The 26,685-nt window shown below is 38.9% G+C and overlaps 1 protein-coding gene across 7 annotated transcripts in view; it reads right to left on the bottom strand.

The window, feature by feature from the left end:
• TENM3 (teneurin transmembrane protein 3) overlaps window positions 1–26,685 on the bottom strand; it is a gene marked incomplete at both ends in the record, with an annotated part of 327,594 nt that overhangs the window by 164,179 nt on the left and 136,730 nt on the right. For 2 of the 7 annotated variants that reach the window (XM_080639189.1, XM_080639188.1), the window contains one exon: window positions 12,535–12,744. The exons of the other annotated variants lie outside the window; for them this stretch is intronic. In XM_080639189.1, coding sequence (XP_080495315.1) covers window positions 12,535–12,744 — 210 coding nt within the window. The remainder of the gene's footprint in view (window positions 1–12,534; window positions 12,745–26,685) is intronic. 7 annotated transcript variants of the gene reach the window in all.

The following is a 26,685-nucleotide window of genomic DNA, read 5'->3' on the forward strand; positions in this document are numbered from 1 at the left end:
TCAGATAGTGCAATGGAAACGGCACACCGTTTTAGGATTATTAACCTACAAAGCAGAAGCAGAGCTTTGCTCTTGGGGGCAGAAATCATGGCAAAGAAGCTGTCTATGCCATCAGAGAGCATGTTTTTGAGTGGCGGAGATGGTAGACCTCCTATTTTTTACTTTCCTACTCAACATCTCCCAGGGAACCAAACAGAACTAGAGCAGCACTGATGAGGCAGTGAATGAGCACTGAATCCTGAGGTTTCCATACTTCATAACACTTGAAGAGTTTTTCCCAAAGGACTTCTGCAGATGCCACTGAATTGTTCAAGTCTTCGTAACCATGGGAGTGTACTTATCACATTTCTTTAAATATGTTTTAACTCCTGCTGTAATCATGGGAGTACACTAATAGGAACCAGAAACGTAAGCATACAGTAACTATAACTTAATTCTGCCAGCATTTAAGCTTTTATTTGCACTTGTATAAATTGAGGGTCATTAACCATCATCACTAAGATGAAAGGTTAGAGCACTGGTAATAGACTATTTAGTATTCACATTTTATTACTTCTGGATCAACGGCAGAGAAAAATTTTATACTAATAACCACACACACACACAAAGAAAAGTGCTAAAGATCTTTTAATCATTCTCTGGATTTTCTTTCTGCCTTCCAATTACTTGAACTTTCAGTAGAAGCAACATCCTTATCCATCACTCCAAAATACACACATAAATACCTGCTAGTTTAAAATTCCAGGTGCAATATTCACAGTCACTGTCTGCTTCTTTAAGATATGACAGAATAGATTAAACCTGAGGCAGAACACCATACAAGAACATCAACATTGCCAAAGCATGCATGAAGGGTAGGGAAGCTTCCCCCAATTTCTCTAGCACAGAACTACAGGGTACTTCTAGAGGTATGTGGCTAAAGTTTAAGCATTTTGTTGTTTACTAGCTTGCATTTTAACTCTCTTAAGGTATTTTCCACACGGAAAAGGGGGAAAAAAATAAAATCTGTTTTGGCCATGATCATAAAATTATTTTATGGTAAATAAGCAAAGCTGCATCCAAAGTTCAAGACTGATCAAAAGAACTTCCAGATAAATTTATTTAAACAGAAACTTTGATCTGAGTATTACTAATGAAAAAGCAACTGGGTAAACCTAGGCAAGCTGTTCTGTTTTACTCTGCTGTTATTCTGCTGGTCTTTCTCTGCAACACTAGCCATTTTAATGTCTAGTTAACAGTAAAAATAATAGGGGACGGAAGAATTTCCCTTTGAGGCTCAAAACAGTGAGTACACTGGCTGATTCCTCTGCCCTGCCCAGGAATGTCCCCCAGGGCCTCCTGTCCCAGAAGGCTTGCAAAGCAGTTTATTCTAGAGGGCTTTTTAGAAGCTATAAAGGAGGTTTAAAAATATCTAACCCATCCTCTCTGCCTTCGGGTTTACCAGCTTAGATGCATGGCAGCCAGAATTCACTACAATTAGCGGAGACAACAAAGACTTTTAAATGGAAGACTAGATTAAAGTAAAAAATAATCCAACTTCAGCGAGGAAGAGATCTATACGTGACGCTTTGGAGCATTCTGATGCCAATTATTTTGAGTTATTCATACAAAACTGTAAACAAATGGAAAAATGTTCCATATTACAAGCCACTGATTAAAGGCCTTGAGGAAACAGATCAGGAATAAAAAATACTGCAGTGAATTTTTGAGAACTATACATTACAGGGCATAAGTAACAACTTTATATTGTATCTCTTTAAAAATGCATTATAAAGACTTGAGAAAGAAGTATTATCTTTGAATTAGTAAGGTAAATATGCCAAAAATGATGCATACCTGGAGACACAAGATCTAAAGGACTTAGAAATTGAAACTTACAGGGAACCAATTATTGTTTCTATCAGTGGATACTTTTTATCTGAGCATTATTTTATACATGTCAAGAAGATTAAAATGGTGAAGTATTTCTTTCTAATTTTTCAGTACCAGTAAAAATTACTTTAAAGTTAATTAATGAAAAGCAGATCCTTGGACACTTATCACACATTCACAGTCACAGGCACCTTCTTCCCTAATCTACTGCTGCTTTAAGAAACTGTATCTTTCAGCTTTTCCATTTTTATCATCCCCATCTAGAGTGCCTGCTGGCAAATCAGCACCATGTCGGAAACGGGTGAAGAACATGAAGATATACAAGTGTGAATTTCATGAAGTCTGTTGCTCCCACTACGATAGATATACTTTTGGCCAGTAAAACAATGTTAAGTACTTAGCTCAAAAACCCCATGTTGCGCATCACATCCCGGTAGCAATTACAGCAAGAGTCCAGCTGTAAAAACCTTACGGAGCTGCTGTGTGGATTCAAAGAATCAAAAAGTGTAATTCATTAGAAGTGCTTCACTTGCCTTCTGAAGCGTTTTCGATGCTGGTGTACACAGAGTGAGGGGTGCGAGGTCATGCCTATCCTCGCCTTTTCACTGCTCAGAAGACAAAGCTATCAGAAGGTAACTCAGAGACTCAAGAAATACCACAGGCAGTATTTTAAATGATTCCTGAACACCCTCTTGAACACCACTGAGGAAAAAGAAGGGAGCATGCAACAAAAAACCTTGTAGTCTTTGGATTTCAGAATGAACAAGCCCCCGTACACCAACTACTAGCAATAAAATCAAGGGAAAGCTTTACCTTTCTTTGAAGCTTTCTGAAGGAACTAAAAGATTCAAACAGCAGCAGTTGATATTTTGTACTCCGTGATAGCCAAGTCAGCCTTCTGATATTCAGCTATCATAATATGTTTTTGTACAAATAAATTCCGTTACATGTTGTTTGCACAGGTACTGCTGTGTTAAATTAAAGCTTTAAGAAATGCACATAAAGAAATATTAAAGGGAATATTTCATGTGGAGTCTCCAGGTTATGGCAATGATGGGATAAGTTTACTGCTGATTGCTGCAAAACAGACTATGCATCAACACAAAGATGAGTTGGACAGATAGCAGAATTTACAGTAAATGGTTTTCTTTTAATTTGCAAGTACTCTGAACTTAAATTATTTCCAAATTGAGGTTTGGTGTTTTTTATGACAACAAAGTATCCTCTTACATACACAGAACTGCTCTTTGACACCGTAACTTGCTGCTAACTGTTATGGGATTTATCTTCAAGAGAAGAATAGCAATAAAGAGACAAATTAATTCAGTTTTCTGTAACCATAGCAGGGATACCACTGTAAACATACAGAATTCCCACGGAAAGAATATTTTTAGTCCTTTCTAATAAATCAGCAACTTAGCAGACAGAAACATCCTTACGTTTTCTTTTTTTTTCCTCTTGGCTCATAGAACGTATCTCATACCTATGAATTCTAACGATTAAAATAATTCTACCAATTACTTTGCTACATTCCAGTATGCATAGTCAAGTATGTAATGCAATAAACTATGCCTGAATGGTCTGTTTACCCCACAGCAAGTTACAAGGAAAACTCTTTCCCCTTAAAGGATTTGTCTCTTTGGAGCATGCAGGCTGGCAAAAAGCCAAGGGAAGCTGGTGCTTAAGCAACCAAGACTGAGCAGTGCCTGTGTGCATTGCAATTTCAGCCAACCGCAGTAAATGTTATTGGAGTTTTTGTGCTGTAAAATTGCTGCTTTCATGCCCACTGCATCTGACAATAGGAATCCTCAGCCTTGCATGAGAGAGGAAGGCTGATGTGCCTTCTAGTCAGATCTCTCCATCCTTAAAAAGTAGGGTTACTTCTCCTGTGCACTCCTAATGGTTTAGTGACAAATAAATTCATGTCAATGCTACATCAGACAAAGAAAGATACTAAACGGAGAAGCCTTTTGTGTACGAGGTTGAAGAGCAGAGAAATCATGCTTTAAGCATAGTCCTTTAGCTTTTAAAATAATTGATAATATTTAAAAAGATGATGTTAAATTAAACGTGCCAAATGTTTAATTTCTAAGCAACTTTTAGATAAGCTGTTCCCACAATCAGCCAATGCACATCTACTTATTTTTTGCTTTGTGACTCAAGCACAAAAATCCTCAGTACTTCTCCTATGAAAGACTGACAAGCATCTGCCAGCAGAATTTGTGAGTCCTGTTTACTTACAGAGAGCAGCATGTTTAAGGCACTAAAACATCATCCTCCAGCTTGCAGCTAGCCAGAACAGAGTTTAAATGGAAGCCAAAAGTCAATGAAGAGACAAATCAAACTTTTTACTTTCGCCAAATGCTATTTTTTTTTTTTTTTTTTTTTTTTGCTACAGGAACTTTTTCAGCACTATAGAATAAAACCTGTGTAGCAATTACATTGACTCCTGTATTAACCCCTACTGGTGACTTCCATTTAAAGTGACAGCAACCTGCACTTCTCCGTAGTGCAGAACCAGGCCTTAGCAATCATCAGCATTTGGCAGAACTAAGGAATACATTAGGTACTTTCTGTATTTGCAAAGCTCTCTCTTTAACAGTAACTAAAGACTCACGATCCCAGCTGCAGGAACAAACTTTTCCTCAAACAATAGGACAGGATAGTGCATGTTATCTCTACTAAATTTATATATTTTTACCAAGCTGGGAGATATCTGATTCTCTCCAAAGCATCAGAAGATAAAAATAATAATAATACTACTAATCATAGAAAAAAAAGGTAACCAAGATTTTATCAAAATCTCACAGCTGTCAACTCATTCAATGTTTCTGGAAGACCTTATGTATTCTCAAAGCTATCAAGGCTCGGTGAACATTAGAGCTGGTAAGAAGGGTTTGTAAAGCTGTAGGTTCAGGCTACTGCTACTGAGTGATGAAGAAATGGGAGCATGTGTAAGATCTTCAGTCACTTTCTCCTAAATATGGCTTTAAAAAAGGAAAAAAACATTTTGTATTGTCGTACAAAGTTAAACATATTAGACTTTTCCCTAAAATAATGAAAAATCACAACAGAATTCAATGTGATTATGTGAGACACTTGTGTCTCATGCTGACCTCACACAAGTTATTTACTGGGCACTTGCACACCATTTGTACCTCTGGAAGTCAGCCTAAGCAGCAGCTGGGCAAAGTCCTTGCTTTGTGATTTATAAGCAAAATAAACTGCCTATGTGACTGTTTCCTTCTCCTTTTACCTTCTGTATTACAAATTAACTTCTACCATAAATTTGTTAGAGTCTACTTTTCCCCACAAGAGCAGTACATCCTCGTTCCTGTTTGTGCCTTCAGGATTCTGCTGTTAACAAACTGCGACAGAATTTAAATTCAAACTCCGCGACAGAATTTAAATTCAAACTCCTTATCTTGCCATTAGGAATGTCTGTTCTGTAATCAAGCTAGTCAAGGAAAGGATGTGTGTGCAAGCACTGGCAAGCAGGGAAGGGATGTATTTTTGACTCTTATGTTCATCTATACTGCCAGGTACATGGTTGTTCAGTTTAAGTGATCTGACATTTGGATGCAGCTTTCTTCCTTTGACAAAACTAGGTTCTGTTTTTGTATCTCACTGTATTTCAGAATCAATTTATCTCCACAGACTTTCTTAATGTGCATGAGTTTTTGTAATATGATTTTTAATGGGGAAGGGAGGAGGGGAAGAAATGTCTCTACATCAGATCATATCCGCAGTACGATACACAGTTGGCAGGTTGTCCCATCTGGCATGCATTTAAGACGGATAATTTGTCACTCTGAATCCTTTGATTTGTGAAGAGGCCGAAATCATCTTTGGAAAGTATTTTGCAGCTAATGATACAGGAGGTGTGGGGGAGACTGTTCTTTGAAGGCTACAAAGGCCACAATCTGAGGAGAAATAATTGGTCTTGGCTCCTCTATTAAGTAACAGAGATCGAAAACTACAAAAATCTTTAAGAGAAAAACATGACTTACAACAATCAGACATGAGAACTAATTGCCCACCACTTTGCAAAATTTGATTTTGGAGGGGTGAGGGGATTTTCGAGGGTGAGATTGGGGAGCTGTAATTTGCTCTTGGCAAACAGACTGAATGCTTAATTAAACTGAACAAATGTACATTTTTGTACATTAAGGGAACAATGTTGACAGAAGTTTGGCTTAAAAACCAAAGAGAGAGGATAAAAAGACGGATTCATGAAACTGAAATCAAATATCAAAAAGGGATCAAAAATAAATTGGCTAGCGTTCAAGACACAATTTTTAAGTTTTAAAAGCAACTATATTTGCCCCAAGCACATGGAACAGATAAATTTGTTGGTATATACCTAAAGGATATTGGCTTTCCTGCATTGTCTAATTCTTGACTGTAAGAGATTAAATCCTTCTGTAGCTACCGAGGAAGCCTGCAAGCACTGCTACACTGTGGTTGAAATACAACAGTCGCCAGCCTCAGAAATAAGTCAGCATGTATTTTCATTAGCACGAACTTATTCCGTATTTACAGAAAGCTTGTCAAATGCCTCTATTCAGCATCATGGGCATCCCGAATTTATGGGTAGCAAACATTTTTGCTTACAGAATATTTACATGAGTATGTGAACATGCCCAGGAGATACTGGCAGTTTTCACAGAGGACAGGCAAGCTTATTTTCTAATTCTGCAGGACATAACATGGTCCAGCAAGTGGCAAGGGAAAGTGGCTGTTTTGCAAATGATTTATTGTGGAAGATGTGGACAATTTCAGAATGAACTCTGGGCTACAGGACAAATTGTGGTTTTCAGTTACATTTAAGCAGACAATGCACTGAAATGTGCACGCTGCTAATGAAACACATTCGCCATAGCTTAGTATGATAACCTGTTATAAACTACAAACTCATGTATACCTGAGTGAAAATGCAAGCAGATATATTACTAGAAAAGCTCCAGAAGGTTACCTCGGTCCACCTTCTCATTAAAGAATGTAGGTTTGTTCTCTGCAGTATGACTGATGTTTTTATTTATTTTTATTTCGTGCTACGAAGTGGCAGAGCTGCTGTCACTTCCCTTGGGATAGATTTAGATATCTTAATACAGTTCACTGTTAGATAGTTTTTCCTGATAATAAGCCAATCTTTCCTTTCATTTTTTACATCCCATTGCTTTCAATTGTATCTCTATATGGTATACAACACGCCCCATTCCACCTTGGGTTATTGGTTTCTCTTTTTCAGCACTTAATTAGTGCTTAGGCTATGTGCTGAGTCAGTTTTATTCTCTCACCTATTCCCATATATTAATACCTCTAATTGTTTTCATTCAAATATATCTGCACACTAAATAAATAACAATAATTCTAGAAGTAATAAGAGAATTTGACAGGAACTTTGAAAAAGCAAGAGGCCCAAATTCAAAATGTATATTCCATGGATGCCATGTCTATGATTTCGTGTTTGCTGAGGTTTTTGTACACCCAGCTAAAGTTGCACTTGTGAGACCATGTTGCAGATTTATGTCTGATTAAACTTCTCTATCACTGTTTCTCCTCTGATTTTTCCTTAATATTCTGCATCTGATACTAGCTTACATTTTTCAGTTCTAATTTCACTTTATTAGTTTCTGGCCATACAATTAACGATCTTTTGTTGCCCTTCTCTATTAACATTTTGCCCCCAGTTGGCACTCAAAACTCTCACTATTTAGCATCATTAGGAAATTTTATTTGTGCTGGTTTCACTCCTTCATCCATATAACTAACGATGATGTTAATGAAACCAAGATTACAGCATATCTCCATGATGTTCTTCAACACAGCTACTCCTAGTTTGATCTATTATTCTTGATTTATTATCACAGGCTATTTCAAATCAAACAGGTCTGAGTTCATTTTTCAAGCAACATGTCTTAGGACCACTGTCAGACCTGAAGACAAATTGTATATACTGATACAATGACAAAACTTAATTTATCATGAAGTATGACATAAGGGATAAAGAAGTCTCATTAGACAATATGTAAGACAACAATGAAAATAAGGTGTGTTGATACCCATGGAGTTTCTGGGGAATCCAGAATGACTGCCAGTTCTCAGAATAACGAAGAGTAAAAGAAGCAAGTTTACATTTCACCAAAGTAAAACCCAAATAGCTTTTAATTGTTCAATCTCACACCATCCTGTTTGCATTTCCTTCTTCCCTAGCACTGCTTTCCCCCTTCCTTTTGCTCCCCAGTAATCAGAATTTATCAACAGGTGGGTGACAGCCTGGCTGCTAAGTCCTAGTTCAGTAGCACATCCAACTTCCCTTGTGGAATAACCATGGCAAAGCAGGGATGGAATAAGGTCTAGGAAGTGTTTTGTAGGCACTAAAGCAGGACTGTCAGAAAGTTACGCGAGGTACTTCCCAGATGTTGACTAGGACTGAATTTGCTGTGGGTCTTCAATATTCACAGGTTATTTTCAACCTTCTCATGAGCCAGTGGGGTATGAAGAGAGAAATCACATTGTCCTCTTCCTACCCTCAAAGGAGAAAGAGTAAGAGCTGCAAGGGAGGAAAAGATGCCTTAAAGTCACTTGCCTCTTCCACTAACTTAACAGAAATCCCTGTGTGTACTTCAATTCACACTTCAATTTCATTTGCTTCTGGTGGAAAGGAAGAGGAAGAAGTGAGAAGAAAAAATGGCAGATTGCTTACTTATGGTGGTTATACATTAATTGAGATGCCTATGAGGTTTTTTTTAACCCACAATGGTTACAGGCAAAATCAGAAGTGTAAAAAATCCGATCAAACCCCTAACAAAATTTGCACCTATGCTTTGTACATGTGTTTCATCTGGTTATTACTGCTGCCAGGCTTGAGCATTTGGCCTATATTCTCTCAGGTGCTTGTACAAAAGGAGAAGGTTCTAACTTGCTACCTTGTTCAAATTAAATCTTCAAACACACTGTAGAAATGCTGCTGTGAAATATATCTTTCTCTATTTTGCATTTGACAGCTCTACCATAATATTTCCAATTTAGGGGGTAAAAATCCTCAAATCTGTATTTCTAATTCAGATTCATCTTCATTGTCAGTAGTAAGCATTAACGTTTAACTATTATCTTTTCTTCGTAGTCTCTGCTTAACCTGAGAATTTAGCACCATATTTCTCATTATAACATCTGTATTGCAAGATAAACTACTACTAAGTTTCAGCAAATCCCCCTCCAAATTCTAACTAAACTGTAATTTTTGGTGGAAAAAGACAAAGAAGCTTATCAAGATGCTTAAATTACAGACTTTACGTGACTTTCAACTGCTTATAAGCAGACTTCATTGCATAAAGAAGCCTTCTCTACCTCACATTCAAGAATCCTCCCAGCTCCTAGCTCACTCTCCCTCTTGCTTATACAACAGCAGACAGATTCAGATGCCCTGTTTCTTTAAATCAATTCATTCCTCTTTCTAAAACCAATAAAACTAGTATTTTTTTCTGAAATTGGTAGACAAATCAGCTGACTGCTAGAATAGAGTCAGTATACTGAGCTGCACCATGGAGAAGAGGAACAAGTAGAATAAACTGGAGGTGCTACATGAAGTAACACTATTACAACTGATGGTCCTAAAATTTATGTGCTCCTGATATTTACAACGTATTAACACACTGCTTTTAGAGAAATGAAATGATTCCTAGCAAACTGTCCACAACTTAATTTGCATTTTTAATACTACTAGCAATACCTCCATGAAGACCTTTTCTTCTCATGTGGTAAGCATTTGATAACTGATTTTCATAATTCTCATTTCTCTCTTAGCTAACTCCTCAAATGAAAGCTAATTCCCATTGGTTAACAAAACAAAGTAATCAAACACAAAGGCTTAGGTTAGTATCATTCATTCTAAATACATAATCAGATTTTCAATTTTCAGGGAGTTGATCAAATAAGCTACATTGATCAAACGAACTCATGCTAAAGGAAAACAAACATGTTTGCGTAGACTAAAGAGAGGGTAATTAAACTTGCTATTCACATACAGTCAATATAACTGAAAACAGTTCAATAATAGTTGTTTTCTGACAGTACCTGTTTTATTCTGACCATTTCAAAAGTGATCCTTGCATGCACTGCCAATATAAACATTGGACAAAGTCATCCAAAATATGGCACTGGATCTATTTTGTACCCGTTAACATTAGATAGCATCAAAAGCTGAATTCATTCAGATGCAAAAGAAAACATGAAAAAAACCCTTCCTTCTGTGAAAGTGCTACACATGCTGTATTACTTACCAATTTAGCTAAAGAAAATACGACACTCAAAACTGTAACAAAGGCCATGATTAAACGATATTTACTTCCTAGGGTAGATTTTGAGAGATCTACATACTAGTAAAAAGGCTACACAACAATGCAAATCATTCAGTAGAAGGAAGTTGTAGCTACTAACTTAGAAACCTTTAGCTCAATTACGAAAATCTGCTCTTGCCTGTTTTACAATGAATATATTTTTTCCTCATCAATAGGCCAAATCATAAGATTGATGAGAAACCAATCATAAGCAAATCAAGTACATATTCCAAGTACATATTCATGTAGTGCTGGATGAAAGCATGCTTTCTTCAAGCACTGCAAACCCTGACCCTGCAGCTGACCAGAGGGATGAAAGCCTGCCACCAGAACACCTATGGCATTCTCCTTGTCCAGCAGAAAAGCAAACAAACCCTACTTAAATTCTAGCAACCACAAATATAGTATCTGTGGTTAGCAATTTGAAGCACTTCTAAAAACAAGTCTAATCTTGCGGAGAGAGAGAAAGATCATTAGCTGTATTACATGACCGCCAGCATTACTAGATTATGACTGTGTATATATTGATCTAATACTTTGACAGCAGTAATCAGAAACTGCAAGCACTACTTCTGCATATATATGCTGAAGGGGTGAATCTCAGAAATTTGCAGATAGGCAGGGAAGCACAGCATGAAAAGAGTGGGGAGGGGAAAATGAATATGTACTCACAGAACATACAAGGTTTTCCTTCTGCTCAGGAAAAACCTTACCAAGAACAATTCTCTCAACACACACCACAGTGTTAACTTCTGACATGCTTGCTATCAAACCCTCCCCTTACTTTGTCCTGCTAAAAGGCCACGACTTGACTATCCATGGTATCAGCTGAAATATTTTGGCTAATCTAGAGTGAAAGGGGTTAAGGAACATTCCTCAAGGGCAGCAAACTCAGACTGGCAAGCAACTGTTGGAAATTTCAAAAGCACAAAAATGCTAAAATGCAGAGGAATGATGAGCACTTACTTACTAGCTTCCTAAGAGTTTTCCATTTGTAGAAGAAGGGCTGGTGGATACAGTAATCTAAATGTATTGATTTATTGAACTAAACCAGGCTACCTTTTGGATAATGCATATGTTTCCTGACAGATTTCATATTCCTAGACATAAAAGAAAGCAGACATCTTCATAATAAACCCCGATTATGACAATATATTACCATTTTTTGGACTTATTTACAGATTAAATAATGAGCAAGCTGAACATGCACAAATAAGTTATGCAAAAAAGATCTTAATGCAACCTCTTAACATGAGGAAAAAAAAAAAGGTTTTCAAATTCACATACACAACTGCTCTTAGCAGATTGGCCTTTTAGACACATCACCAAAGTTGCACTCAAAGCTAGGAAGAGCAGCTCAAAGCTAGTGTTTTTCCTCTGCAAAATAATTCCATCCAACCAACTGATGTGCAATCTGTAGGAAAATAGTTCTCCCTCTAGTGGTTAATCTGTAACAGATTTCTTTACAATCAAAAGACAGAAACGGTTCTTAGAAAAATGAAGAGGCTTTTTCCAAGCTTTGCTGATCTACTGGGGAAGGGCTATGAACTAACAAGGTATTCTTCCAGTCTGCCTACCCCAAGAAAATTTGTTCAACCATGCAACAATAATGGAACCCTGCACCTATTATTTTGTATGGTTGGTTTTTTTTTTGTTTGTTTGTTTGGGGTTTTTTTTAAGAAAAAGAAGGCAAAAATGTGGTTTCTTAGGGCATGATGTGTAAATGGGCACTGGTGTTTCAAGTACATGTCATTTCTGTTGGTTACTCATGCTGGCTGGGAAGATGAGAAACAAGGAAACAATACATCTCAGAAACTACCGCTGCCTTCCCTCACCAGGTTAGTTCTCTTCCTCCAAATTTTTTTCCTCAATCTACAGTGCCCTATCCACTAACATACAAATTCAGTTTTCCTGCCCCAGGGAAACTAAACGAACAGCTGCAACCTGCTGAATTTGATGAGGTAGTAAAAGATAAATTTTACATTATTCTGAAGCTAAACATCACTAAGTTTAACCAACTTCAGCCAACCCTTGAAAAAGTACAACTAAAGGCTATGAATTACATAATAAATTACTACAGGCTATTGCTTCATGTAAATATTGCATTTTAAAATAACTTAAATAATCTTCTATGTATTAGATGCTACTTTCTACTCTTGCCTCTCCTACAGTAAAGTAGGAACATCACTTGTAACATTTAAAGGAAAATCAGTTTAAAATACAAAGTAATTTTGATATCTTTAATTTTTATTAGGTAATTTTGTAAGAGCATGGAAAATAAAAGGGTATTCAAACTATGGACAAAGTGTCCTCTTCTTACCATGACCTGGGACAGACACTGAAATAGTACCAGTCTGTACTAGATATGAGCTGGCAGTATAGTCCTCATCTGTATCAGAGTCCTGAACTGGCTGGCTGGCATTATTACTTAATAACCACCTCTGGTTGTCATGGAGATTGGGTGATGGAGGAGGGGAGTGCAAATGTTCAGTAACGGATGGACTAGATGAGGAGGATGGCATGGGAGGACCTATGAAAAGAAATAAAAAAGTATATAAAATATGGGTCAAGATCTCACATGAACAATAAAGCATTTATTATTTGCATCACTAAAAGGTGAATAGTCTACTTCAAGCAATAAAGAAATCGACAAAGAAAGTATGACAATTGCCTGTAATAAACTCATTTAAGTGCTGTAGGAAACATAACACAATGCGATGACTTGTTATTTCAACGTCTCTTACTACCTGACATCCCAGTGTCTCTGAAACACAAAATGACAGAGGAACAGGAACCAACTTAAATATTTGTCTAAAACCATTTGGAAAATACAGTATTTTCTATTTTTCAAGATTTTAAGCAGAAGTACTGAAATGTGTGCCCAAATACAGGGTCAGTAGGACATTCCTGCCTAAAATCCACTTCTGGAGGAAAATAATACATGTAAGTAAAGTAACAGTAACAATTTTCCACACTCACACATACCGGAAAACTCACAGCCCTAAGTTTCAACCACTGGAGCTATTCTGACAGGAATTTAAGTTTTCAGCAGAGTTTCTCAGACACATATACTATTTAAAACCTATTAAAATGTTTCACCTGTCAAACCTGAGTCCATCTGCACAAGTTGTTTTAAAATATGCGTACAGAATGACTACATCCCATTTCTACATCTTGGGAAGTATCATAACAGCATTATGAAGATAGATTTAAATAAAACTTTAGGATATTATATAAGCATATTTTGTCCTTCAATGAAACAGTGGATAAACCCAGCAAGCAACAGAGAGTTACCTAGTTTACCTAATGAATATATTGTTTTTTTGTAGTATTTAGTGAGCACAGATCTAACTCTGTTAGAGTAAGACTGCTGGACTACTTTTGAATAAAGTATTTTCTTGCCTGTAGGTGGGGAATTGCACAGAAAATGAAGTCATTAACATACTTTATGTTAAAATAATTAACCTGCATGGATACCGTTCATAACTAAGAGTCTAAATTTAAATTAAAGGAAAACAGTTGGCTTTGTTTTTTTTTTTTTTTTCTTCTCATCATGTAATTTTTTTTTTTTTTTATGATACTCAGCAGTACAGTTATGCTGGAGAGGTGCAGTAACTCTCAATGTTTTTAAGTTTAATACATAAACCACATTGGCACCAATAGCTTGATTTACCTTTCCTCAATCTCCCTTGTACATTGCTAAAATTATGCTGATGTTTAATTATTTTTCTTTCATTTTCAGTTTATTCCATCCTAATAACTTATAGAGCTCTAAAACAAGTTACTAAGTCTTAACCAATTGGTTTCCCTGGAAAGAAACCCATGACAGCCTTACCATAAACTGCTTAATTCTTTCACACATCATTTACCTGTTTTTAAACAGCACAATTTAAGACTCAGATATGGTTCTGGAAGGAAAGTTAGCACTTACTATTATTCAAGGAACTCCTGTGTGAAACTGAAGGTTTATAGCTAGGGAAATAACAAGGATAGGGGATGACATTTTACAAGGCTCACCTTGGGAATTTGGAAGTAGAGAATGAGCACATTTTCAAGTTCAAGATACAGTTCCACCAGATTTTTTTGCTACACTTCGATTTTTCACATTGCTTGCTTCAGTAACTTGGACTTGTGGTTATTTTTTGAAGGAGTATTTAATGCATTATTTATGATGTACCCAAACAGATTTAGATATTTCAATTGATACCAGTAATAGTTATCATTCTGTTTTTCGTTTGGTTTTTGTGTTTTTGTTTTTTTTTTTTTTTTTTTTTTAATACAAATCAGCTCTTTTTAGCTTGAAACAGATTTTCTTTACTTGCTTTGGACTTTCCTGACTAGAGAGGAGGTCTATAGTGATATGTTCCAGATGAATACTGTCTGAAGCAAATCTGCATCTCCGTAATGCCTACGGATGTTATGCACAACACTGTTCTCAATATGCTTCCTCTCTCCTTCTCAATTTACGCTCATTAACTTTCATACACAACAGAGCCTTGATTACACAAACCATAATCATACGAAATATTCTGTTGCCTGAAAACGTGTCATGTCCAAGCTTCCTTAATTATTTTGTGAATTCACTTATTTATCCAAATTTATTAATTATCTCAGTGCTATGTGGCTTGTTGAAAGTGCATTGCACTGGTGAGTAGCCATCCGGAAAGGGCATCACTGGGGTGTTCTGGCTTACCGAGTTTCTCAGTGCAGAAAACATTTTGTGTCAGGTGTGGGGTGGATGCATGGGTCCATTAGCAAAACTCCCACTGCTACACTCAGTGAGAACAGATCTCTGCTACTACAAAAATCATGTGATTTCTACCAGGAAATCATGCAACTTTGGTGATCTGATTTTTATAAATAAAACTGAGTCTGGCAAGCAGGTCTTAGAATCATAGGATTGTTTAGGTTGGAAAAGACCATGGAGTTCAACCATTAAACCTGCACTGCCAATTCCACCACTAAATGATGTCCCTAAGCACCACATCTGCATGTCTTTTAAATACTTCAGCAATGGTGACTCAACCATTTCCTCTGGGAGCCTGTCCGAATAAACCTTTCACTGAAGAAGTATTTCCTAATACCCAATCTAAACCTCCCCTGGCATAGCTTGAGGCTATTACCTCTTGTCCCATTTCTTGTTATCCGGGAGAAGAGACCGACCCCACCTCACTACAACCTCCTGTCAGATAGCTGTACAGAGCAATAAGATCTCCTGTGAGCGTCCTTTTATCCAGGATAAACAACCACAGTTCCCTCAGGCTCTTAAGACTTGTGCTCTAGATCCTTCACCAGCTTTGCTGCCCTTCTTCAGACATGCTCCAGCAATTCAGTATCTTTCTTGTAGAGAGGGGCCCAGAACTGAACACAGGATTTGAGATGCAGCCTCACCAGTGACAAGTACAGGGGGACAATCACTTCCCTAGTCCTGCTGGCCACACCATTTCTGATACAGGCCAGGATGCCCTTGGCCTTCTTGGCCACCTGGGCATAAGTGGCTCATGTTCAGTGGCCGTCAATCACCATCCCCAGGTCCTCTTCCTCCGAGCAGCTTTCCAGCCACTCTTCCCCAAGCCCGTAGCGTTGCATGGGGTTGTTGTGGGCCAAGTACAGGATCCAGCACTGAGCCCTGTCTAATGTCATACCATTGGCCACAGCCCATTGATCCAGCCTGTCCAGATCCCTCTATAGATCCTTCCTACTCTCAAGCAGATCAACACTCCCACCCAGGTTGGCGTCATCTGCAAATCTGCTGAGGGTGCACTCGATCCCCTTGTCAAGATCATTAATAAAGATATTGAACAGAACTGGCCCCAACACTGAGCCCTGGAGAACACCATTAGTGACCAGCTGCCAACTAGATTGAACTCCATTCACCACCACTCTTTGGGCCTGACCATCTGGACAGCTTTTTATCCAGCGAAGAGTACACCCATCCAAGCCATGGACAGCCAGTTTCACAGGAGAATACTGTGGGAAACTGTGTCAAAGGCTTTACTAAAGTTTAGGCAGACAACATCCACAGCCTTTCCCTTATCCACTAAGCAAGTCACCTTGTCATAGAAGGAGATCAGGTTAGTCAAGCAGGACTTGCCTTTAACATACCCATGCTGACTGCACCCGATCACCTGGTTGTTCTGTACATGCCACGTAATGACACTCAAGATGATCTGCTCTGGATCCCACATCCGGCCCTTCTTGTAGATGGGCACCACAACTGGTAACCTCTGGTCAACTAAGGCCTCCCCAGTTAGCCAGGGCTGCTGACAAATGATGAAAAGTGGCTTGGTGAGCACTTCCACCAGCTCCCTCTGTACCCTTGGGTGGATCCCATCTAGCCCTATAGACTTGTGTGTCTATATAAATGGTCTATATAAATGTGTCTATATACTTGTGTGTCTATATAAATGGTCAGCTCGCTGACTATTTCCCCCTGGATTATGAGGGTTTCACTCTGCTCCTGTTGCCTGTCTTCAAGCGCAGGGGTCTGAGTACCCAGAGAACAAGTGGTCTTACCACTAAAGACTGAGGCAAATATGGCTTTAAGTACCTCAGCCTTTTCTTCATCCTTGGTCACTATGTTTCCCCCTGCATCCTATAAAGGATGGAAATTCTCCTTAGCCCTCCTTTTGTTACTTTGTTGTCACAAGGTTACATGGTATTCCGAGAAAAGGGAGCTGGTTATATGAGCCAATTCTTCACAATGCAGCTGGGGTGCATATTTCTGTACAACTTCATCCAGTACTGGCAGACTTCTGCAGTGATTCCAAGTGAAAAGACAGATAGCTATTGATACTGCCATTTATAGAATAAGCTAGATGTTAAGAAAAAAAAAATACTTAACACACTAGAAAGAAGGATCATAAGTGATATGCATATTCCTCCTCTTTTTTTTTTTTTTTTCCATACATGGAATGAAAGGCATTTAAAAATATCTGGTAATATCTCTTACTGAAGTGTTAGCAAACACATTCATAAATCACAAAAATCATTAAGTATGACAAAAGCCAATTATATTGATTATTGGCACTTTTCCCATACAGCTTGGAGGCACATGATGATGCAAAGAATATTTCATTCTAAGGAAAACCACAAAAATACAATATCATTCCCCTCCCCCAATCTGCTTCTTTTGGTATGCACCTAGCAAAATAATTTTGTTCTTGCTTTGACTTTCTCGCCCCTACTTAAAAAAAGAAAATGTTCTTGTTTGGACTATGTGACTTTAATATAGGATAGTACACTATTTTCCATGAGAAAGCATACTGGGCTTAAGAGTACTTAAATCTCATCTTCTAGGTTAGCTATGGGGATAAACATGCTTTAATTTTTTGGCATTTTTATAATACACAGCTTTCAGTTCTCTTTAGGTACTTCCAAAAAAATTACCTCACACGAACCCCCAAAATATTTGTGTCAAATTGAGGCAAACTCCAGCAGGAGCAGAATCAATATAGCAATACGCGAAGATGTGAATAAAATTTGCGAGGAAATAATATGAGCCTCCAAAGAAAGTAAAACGCGAAGAAAATTGGTTGTAAGAACAACATTAACAACGAAATACACCTGAGCTAATAATGGGTGCATTAAATACATATTTACAGGGTCATTACATAAAAAAAAAATAAATTGTACTGTTCCGTGCAAAGATCAAAGCTGATCTAAAAGACAGTATAAAATAAAAGTTGGAAGCAGACCCAATGTCACATATGGAAAAGCTGAAAAGGATAGGTATGATAAATGCAACCCATAAAAACCAGAAAATACACAACGGATTGGTAGTAATGGGAGGCACAGGGTTGCTTGGAACTTTCTATATTAAATATACTAAGGCTTAAGTAGGTCTAAGCCCGAGCTTCAGGCAATTGCTGGTGCCTAACACCACAGGTATGAGAACAGGGAAGAGGGAAGCGAGGGTGGCTACCAGAGAGCGCAGGAAGGGCCAGGGCACCATAGGGCAGAGCTGTGCCTTCAACCTCAGTGTCTCAGGGACACTTCCATCCAGCAACAGCCCAGAGCTTAGCTGCGTACAGGTTGCCTACACCCTTCCCCTTAAAAAAAAAAAAAAAAAAAAAGACGATTAGCAGCACTTACGCTTATTTATATCACATTATGAAGAATGAATCCAACAACTGCTCAGCTTTCATCTTTTATCTGTCATCACATGCTAAAGAAGCACTTGGCTTCAGCACCAACGGGTATGCATACGAATTACACATTGCATCTTCACTAGATGTATTTTAGAGAAAATAGTATTGGGCACTTTTGGAACATGGCATTTAGGAGAAAAGTAGGATGGAAGAGAAGCAGCAGTAATGAACTCCTGTTGTTGTAGGGTGGGTAGGCGGGAACAGATGACCCAGAAAGTCTCTGCAGAGCCCTAAAACGCATGCACTCACAAAAACCTCCCAACAGAGTCACTCTCGAAACAGAGACATTTTGCTGGCAATATGATACAAACAAGAAAGGAAAAACCTTGTTTATTTTATTTTTTAATTATTAATCTATCTTAGAGATATTTAGTTCATGAAAGTCTTTGTTGCTTCATGAATTTCTTTAACACAGCGCTTCTGTTCACATATCAGATTAGTTCTCAAAACCTGGCATTATCAATTCACTTCCCATAAGATGAATTGCGAATTACATACTTTGCAAAAGTCATCTTAATGTAAAAATTTGAAAGGCCATTATTTTCATCTCAACGGGATGCATAAATCCTATACCTAACTCTTACACACAACTCTGATTTCTGCTTAAGGCAATACAAGAGTAGACAGCTCTGTTTAGGCTGTTTAGCTATGGCAGAACAGTGCATTTTTCCTTTCACAGTCTTGGCAGCCCTTGTCACTGAAACTGAAGAAAAGAATTCCTCTATCTGCATCTCAAAGACAGAGGGGGAGAGCCTTATTTTGAAGTTAGTGGTAAAGGGTACTTACTGACTTCAATGTCAGTAAGAAAATGCTATTAAATCACAAATTACAAGGAAGGTATCTCTTTTCTTTTCTTAAATTAATGGGATTTTTGCTGGTGACTTCATGGAAATGAAGAATTCGTGTTATGTTAAATGGTACTATTATGTCATATAAACCCTAAAACATACCACATACTGCGGAAAAATATGTTATACATATAATGGTTTACTAACAGTAGCTATATATATCTATCCATATATCTCCATTTTGTACTTTGTTCCTCACAACAGGAAAAGATGGATTGCATTTTTTTTTTCTTTTTAAAATGGGATCTTTTAAAACTGGGATCAGACAGGCCGTGATTTGTGAAGGTCAGAAATAATGTGTCTTCTGGCTAAATTAATTAGAAACCAAAACACTTTCAAACAGCAGAAGGACACTTACAGCCCTTCTCAATCAAGCTGAGATGACTCTTCACAATCTGTCCTAGGACTTCCCAGCACGCTGAAATCTGTAATGTGCTCCTGTAAAATAAGGCACCTATATCCTCCTAACAAGTTTACTGACTACCTCGAAGTTTCAAATTCTAAGGTATCTAATGTGAACCTCCTCCCTTGCGCCCCCAAACCCCACACCTGCTACGTACATCCCTAAGTGACAGGATTTTGGACCTCTCCATCTCTGCATATAAGACAGTAAGTTGGTAATAAGTGAATTTCAATTGTAAACTCATTTTTTATTATGGACTCCCTGTATGCTTTCCAACCTGTATGACTTGGCATTGGCATTTATCTCTCTGCTGGATACTGCAGCCTTCTGCAGCCAACCTGCAGTGACAGCCTTCTCTTAATTAAAACTCTACATGCAAATAGAACTACTGAAAAGTGGTGTGGCATAGCACACAAAGAACCATTATTTATAACCAGCAGAGTTCTTTTTAGATACTTATACCAGAATCAACCATTGTAACTACTGTGAAGATCTCCCCAAGGAAATACATACATAGACAGTCTTCCAAATATATATATACATGCACATATACAGACACATAAATAAGACTGTATATATCCATCTATAGCAAAACGCACTCCATTGAGAAAAACTACTTGCCAAGAACTCTATTAAAAGTAAATGGTTTCAAACACATAAAAACCATGCTTGAATTTTCTACTGTGGGGTTTCCATTTAATTTTTGTTTTGCTTTGTTTGTACACAGTGGAAAATGATTCTTTTATCCCTGAACTGGGAAGCGTATTTTCCAAGGTTCAAATCCCTGAGTGCTGATGAACTGTAACTACATCTCAGATGCAAATCTTTACTACAAACGGCATCTACCTTTCCTAGATTTCCTTGAAAAGTTACTACTTCTAAATAAAACAGGTGCATTATCTTGACATGTATTTTTACTTGCAAAGTTGCAACTGCTTCTGTAGACTGAGAAAGCTGAAACTTTACAAGACTATAATCAAAGGACATTGATTTCAACACAAAAGTATCCATTAGAAAGCAAGAGAAACGCTGGCCCAGAATATTGTAATTTCTTTTTTTTTTTTTTTTTCCTCCTTCTTGGAAGTGTAGTGTAATAACCACAGTCTGTAATACTGTAATATAAAGCTTGTAATTGTCTTCTGAAAAAGAGAAAGATTTCTTAAAAAAAATGGTTTTGCATTAGAACTGACTGTCATTTCTGAAGCAAACACTTTGTGTTTTGAGGCATTTGGATGCTTTCAGAAATCTCACTGGCAGAGACTGGGAGTTGAGCACGGCTGTAAGTGGAAAGACCTGCAGCAGGGACTGGGAGCACTGGGATATTGAAACCACAGCAGTATCTGGGGCCATAGTGGCCTATACTAGTCTGTACTGCTCCATACTGGGATGTGTAAATTTGCAGATGACACCAAGTCGGGTGGGAGCGTTGATCTGCAGAGGGATCTGGACAGGCTGGATCAATAAGCTGTGGCCAATGGTATGAAGTTCAACAAGGCAAAGTGCCGGGTCCTGCACTTGGGCCACAACAACCCTCTGCAATGCTCCAGGCTTGGAGAAGAGCGTCTGGAAACTGCTCATAGGAATGGAGCTGGGGGTGGTGATTGATGGAGCTGAACATGAGCAGCTTGTGCCCAGGCAGCCAGGAAGCCACCAGCATCCTGGCCTGTATCAGCACCAGTGTGGCAGCAGGGCCATGGCAGTGGTTGTGCCCCTGCACTGGGCACTGGTGAGGCCGCACCTCTAATCCTGTGTTCAGTTCTGGGTCCCTCACTACAAGAGAGACATTGAGGTGCTGGAGTGGGTCCAGAGAATGGCAATGGAGCTGGTGCTGGGCCTGGAGCATAAGTGTGATGGGGAATGGCTGAGGGACCTGGGGGATTTAGTCTGGAGAAGAGAAGGCTCAGGAGGGACCTTATAGCTCCCTACAACTGCCTGACAGGAGGATGGAGCCAGGAGGGGACTGGTCTCTGCTCCCAAGGAACAAGGGACAGGACAAGAGGAAACAGCCTCAAGCTGCACCGGGGAGGTTTAGATAGAGATGAGGAACAATTCCTTCCCCAAAGGGTGCTCAGATATTGGAATAGGCTGCCCAGGGCAGTGCTGGAGCCACTGTCCCTGGAAAGGTTCACACACCGTGTAGACGAGGCTCTCAGTGCCATGGGTTAGTGGTGGCCTTGGCAGTGCTGGGATAAGAGTTGGACTGGATGATCTTAAAGGTCTTTTCCAACCTGGTTGATTCTTTGGTTCTATGATTTAACAGCTGCTGCTCAGCAGATTGCTAAATGAAAAGGAGTGCCCTGTTCTTGCAGAGGTCAGACTGCACAACCACAAGGCCTCCTTCTTCAATCCTGACTTGAGGCAGTGCTCATCTTCACTTTAAATGGGAGTTTTGTCTACAAAGAAATGCAGAACCTAAGCCTTAACTGACAGACTGTCCTAACCAAAGTGCATTGCTCTCACTATGATTTTTATTTTCAAAAGGAACTACCTTATAACATAAGAGCCAGGTGCAGAGCAAAGTTCCACTCAGCCAGGCAGAAAGTTCACAAGCTGAACTAAAAACCCAAGCATCTCTAGCATCTAGGTTTTAGTTTTAGGAGCTATTCTGCTCAATTCAACTGAACTTTCCACTTTATTTCCCCCCAGTATTAATTAAAAGCGGCCACACAAAATGTTGGAGAGGGAACAGAGAGCTATTTCCTGAATCCTCATTTCACTCAGAAAATCATTTGAGTGATAAGTCTCCACATTTTTAGAAAAAAATTCCTTCTTTTTTTTTTTGGGGGAGGGGATTGGGGAGTGGGGGGAGAGAGGTGGAGTGATGGAAGTTTTTGGACAGAAGCAAGCTTATGAAATCAATGCCAGATTGCAAAATGTTTCAATTAAGTCATACCTCCACTTGAGATGTAGAAGTTCTCACATGAAAATGTCACCTCTTCATTTAGAGCATCTGCTGGGATTCAAGCTCCTTTGCCTTGTGATGAGAGCCTCAACCAGGACAGCCAACAGAAGATGACACCAGCTCAGCCACCGATTCAGCCACACAAGTCGCATGCTCGCAGTTTGGGCCAAGCCACTACCACCTGCAACCAACTCACAAGCCCTGGCAGCAAGCACACTGCAGCTGCCACATCACGGCCAAGAGGTCTCCAGGGGCACACAGTGCTCAGACTGTATAGGCAGGGGAGCTCCCAGGGTCTTCACCTGGCTCAGCCACAGACCTGGCCCTTTCTCACAACAGCCACAAAGCTGGTGCCTGCTTAAACCTGGCCAAATTACAGAGGTGCACTGTCTCCTTACATGCAGACACATAGACACAACTGTGTACAGATGCAATGCAAAAGGCTCCTGTTTGCGGCTGATGACTTGCCTCAGTAACAGCCCTGCACTGCTGTGCACATCTGCCTGGGCTTATTGCTTCAGTGACCACTACATGGTGGTGGGAGTGGGCAGGAAAGGCCTCTTGAGTAGAGGTGATGCGCAGCCAGTCCTCCTCTCTACTTCCTATTCACCGATTCATGCGCAAAACACACAACTAAGCATCACACAGTGCTGTATAGACAGAACCCAGCCATTCTGTCCTGCGCTCAGCTGGCTTAAACCACACCTTCTCAAAAACCTGCCAGGCTTTTTATGCTAAGAAGGCCAAACTACAAAACCACCACAGACACAAGCACAAAGCAGGTAAAAGCCCCACCAGTGGTTTTTGTTTGGTTGGTTTCTTTTTTTCTTATTCCATGTCCAGAAACTGAACCAGGCATCAAAAACAGCTGCTGGCATATATAATAATGGAAGTAGGGAGGATGGCTGCTCTCTGTCTCTGCATGTCTTATATTCAGTCAGAGATGAGGGTGAAGAGTTTACCAAGTTTCCACTTTCAATCCTGACCTTTGTAAGAGACTAATTTTTCTGGATGCTGATATCCCTCAGATGGCAATTCATAAAGAGCAATCGCCTAAAAAAGTAACCTTTGAAGAAATGCTGCTTTGTTCCTCCTATCCGTGACTTTTTATTATTAGAGGTGAAATGGATTGAGCCATGTCACATCTGGTTTATCATTCTTCCAGCACGGCTCCATGGTAGCCTACATACTTTGTATTTTCAAAGTTGCTTTGGGCTAAATTAGAGGGAGTGAGAAAAAGTCTTTCAGAATAGGACAGGAAATGTATCTTGAAGAGCACAAGAGGACTTAGGTTTTGTTTTTGTTTTCTTCGGGTTTTTTGGAAGGGAGTGGGGGAGAGACTTGTTAAAGAGAAAATGAATCTGTGAATGACTCATAAACCATTCAGTTTTCAGAATCAAGTAGTTCCTCACCCCCATCCCTCCCACCCCAGTGAGAAATAGTCTAAAAACGAATCAGAATAAATGCTAACTAACTAAATTTGGTTTTATTAATTCTACCGGGCCCTACATGAGAAAAGCAGTCAAAGCAAATGTAAGGATGCCAGTGTGGCCACTGCTTTGCAGTCTGTTATAAAGGCAACCATGTATTTGAAGCAAAGGATCCAGAGAAGCTCTTTATGACATCTGATTGCCTATGCTTGCAGACCATAGAATATGACTTGTTTTCTTTGAACTGGACATAGCAATTTTAAGAAATATTGATAGAAGCTAACAAAGATCAACAAACTGCTGAAAACGTATTCCATAAAACTCACCTATAAATTAAAATCTTAATTCTCAATATTCAAATTAGTTCTCTTAGTGTGGTTATTTATATTCCTCTTGGTTGCATTTTTTTTGACAATTAGCTATTTGGAAAGATCAGGGCTGTGGCATAGCAAAGGAGGAGGAGGAGGAGGAGGAGGGATGCAATGACTGTTGCCACCTTCACCAGCTCCTGATGGAAAGCTGCTGTAGGGACTGGCATATGCCCTGACTCACACACCACACATGCCTCCCAGCATGGCTCTGCAAGAACCAGCGTGTTGTTGGGCAGCCATCAGAACTGAGCAGCATGACTGCCATAGCCTTCCACAAGGAGCTCTCGTGCCGCTACACTCTGTGTTTTCCCACTTAAATAAACTGGTCAAATTTTCCATAAAACTAAAGAACCATGTGATGCTGACAAAAATGTACGTTTAGCAATGAGGAAGGAGCAAGCAGTCCTGCTAATGAAACATCAAACTTGGCTAACCTGTGAAGAAGTCTTCAACTTCACAAGGTTCATATGCCTGAAGGTAAAATGACTGAGTAGGTATTTTCGTTAGCTCTTTGTTGCTCCATTTGCAAAAGCCCTTCTCTTCCTGTTCCACTTTTAAGTTACTTTCCTTGTGAGGCTTTTTTCTCCTATAGTAAATGTAACTCCTTAACAAAGGAATTTTGGGGAGGGAAGGAATTAGAGAATTACTAGGAAATTATTAACTGTTGTTTCATGCAGTACCACTCTCGCAAGCAACAGGACATTTACTGGACATTGATGTCTCATTACATCTAGTATGTAATTTATTTCTCTGCTGGAACAGAACTTATCAGCCTTGCCCATGTGGAGAAAATGTTTCTATCTCAGAAACAAATAGACCACCACAGGCAGGAAGCTGGAAAGCTTAAATGAAAGCTTGCCACATGATCACCAAAGTCAGCTCGCTACCGACACTACTAAGGCAGCAGTGCTCCAATGGGCCAGAGGTGGCATCTCAGGGCCAGAATTTTGACAAAGCCAACCCTCATTGAGGGATGATTTAGGAAACCGAGAACAACAAAAGCTGTTGGGTACTGAGAGCTCAGAGAAAGCTGGACTCTTTACTTCAGTGTCTCCAGAAATTCAGCATCAAACAAAAAAACCCATGTCAACAAAGTCCCTTATTTTTGCTTGAATACATAAACAATAATGTTTTAACCGGTGAGAAAACTGATACACTATTTGCAAAGCACTACAAAACTGCACATTTTTAGTCACTCTTTAGTCACTTCTCGTCCGTAATTTCTGGAAGAAAGTCTATCTAAAATAGAATATTTTTTAACTAGTTATATAAACCCCTTATTTAATAGCTTTTAATTTTGTAACATTTCATCTGTGTTTGTACTTGGCACGACTGCATTGTGCTCTAGCTATATGTACAATTTAAACCATAAATTTCAAATACAGTTAGTCATCCACTCAACTTCAAGAAGAACAGAGACTTAACACTGCTTAAAAAAAAATATACAAACCCTTACATCAACTTAGGTAGGTCAGAAAATGCTGAATGAAGGTAAAAAAAAAAAAAAAAAAAAAGAAATCCCTTTGGCCTCAGACTAAACATAGAAAAATGCCAGTCCAAAAGTGCTTTTCATAAAGTTATGAGCTAACGAGCAAAATAAAGTTTCATGAAATGTTAGCTATAAAATCCAGCAGCAACAACGTAATCTTATTTCTTTGCCAATTTGACCACTTCAGTATAGTAAAATACAAAGTGAAGTAAACCATACCGGTTATTTCTAAGAGGTTTTATTGCAATGAAAATAGAAAAGGACCAAAAGACCGGGCCAAAATACATATACGGTAAATTCCAAAATAGGGAAAATACTTGTTTACAGCTGACTGGAGTCAAGGGTAACAAACCCTTTTACCGAGCTGCTTCCAGAATCCTTGGGCCTTTGTCCAAGGACAGTGGAAATGCCAACTGGGCCATCCAAAGCTGCAGACAGACAGAGGTTATCCATCTCTTTGAAAAGAGATAAAATTAAATTCTTGTCTGAGTGCTTTGCAAACTCTCAAATAAGTGCTCTTCATCTAAAAGGCAGGATCACCAGCAGAAGACGTATAAGCTTCTGAGTTCCTGAAAGATTATTAATGTTGAAGCATTATACTTTCAAGATGCACCTCTCAGTACCTGTAAAACCTGCCAGATAAAAGCCAATTACTACACAAAAAGCATTTAAAGGCATCGGTCTGGAAGCTCTGCCCTGTAAAACTAAAATTCTCCATATACCTTATTGCACATGCTTTCCAAGATTATCCACTCCCTCACATCAATCCACATAAATCCGTACTGCCAAAACATCTACCAAAGCACTTACTGATAAGAAAAGACATGGACAAATTTCTTATTTGACTTTTTCTTCCTCCTTCTGAAAAAAAGACACTT

Source organism: Psittacula echo (assembly GCF_963264785.1).
Source record: "Psittacula echo genome assembly, chromosome: 1".
NCBI classification, from domain to species: Eukaryota; Metazoa; Chordata; class Aves; order Psittaciformes; family Psittacidae; genus Psittacula; species Psittacula echo.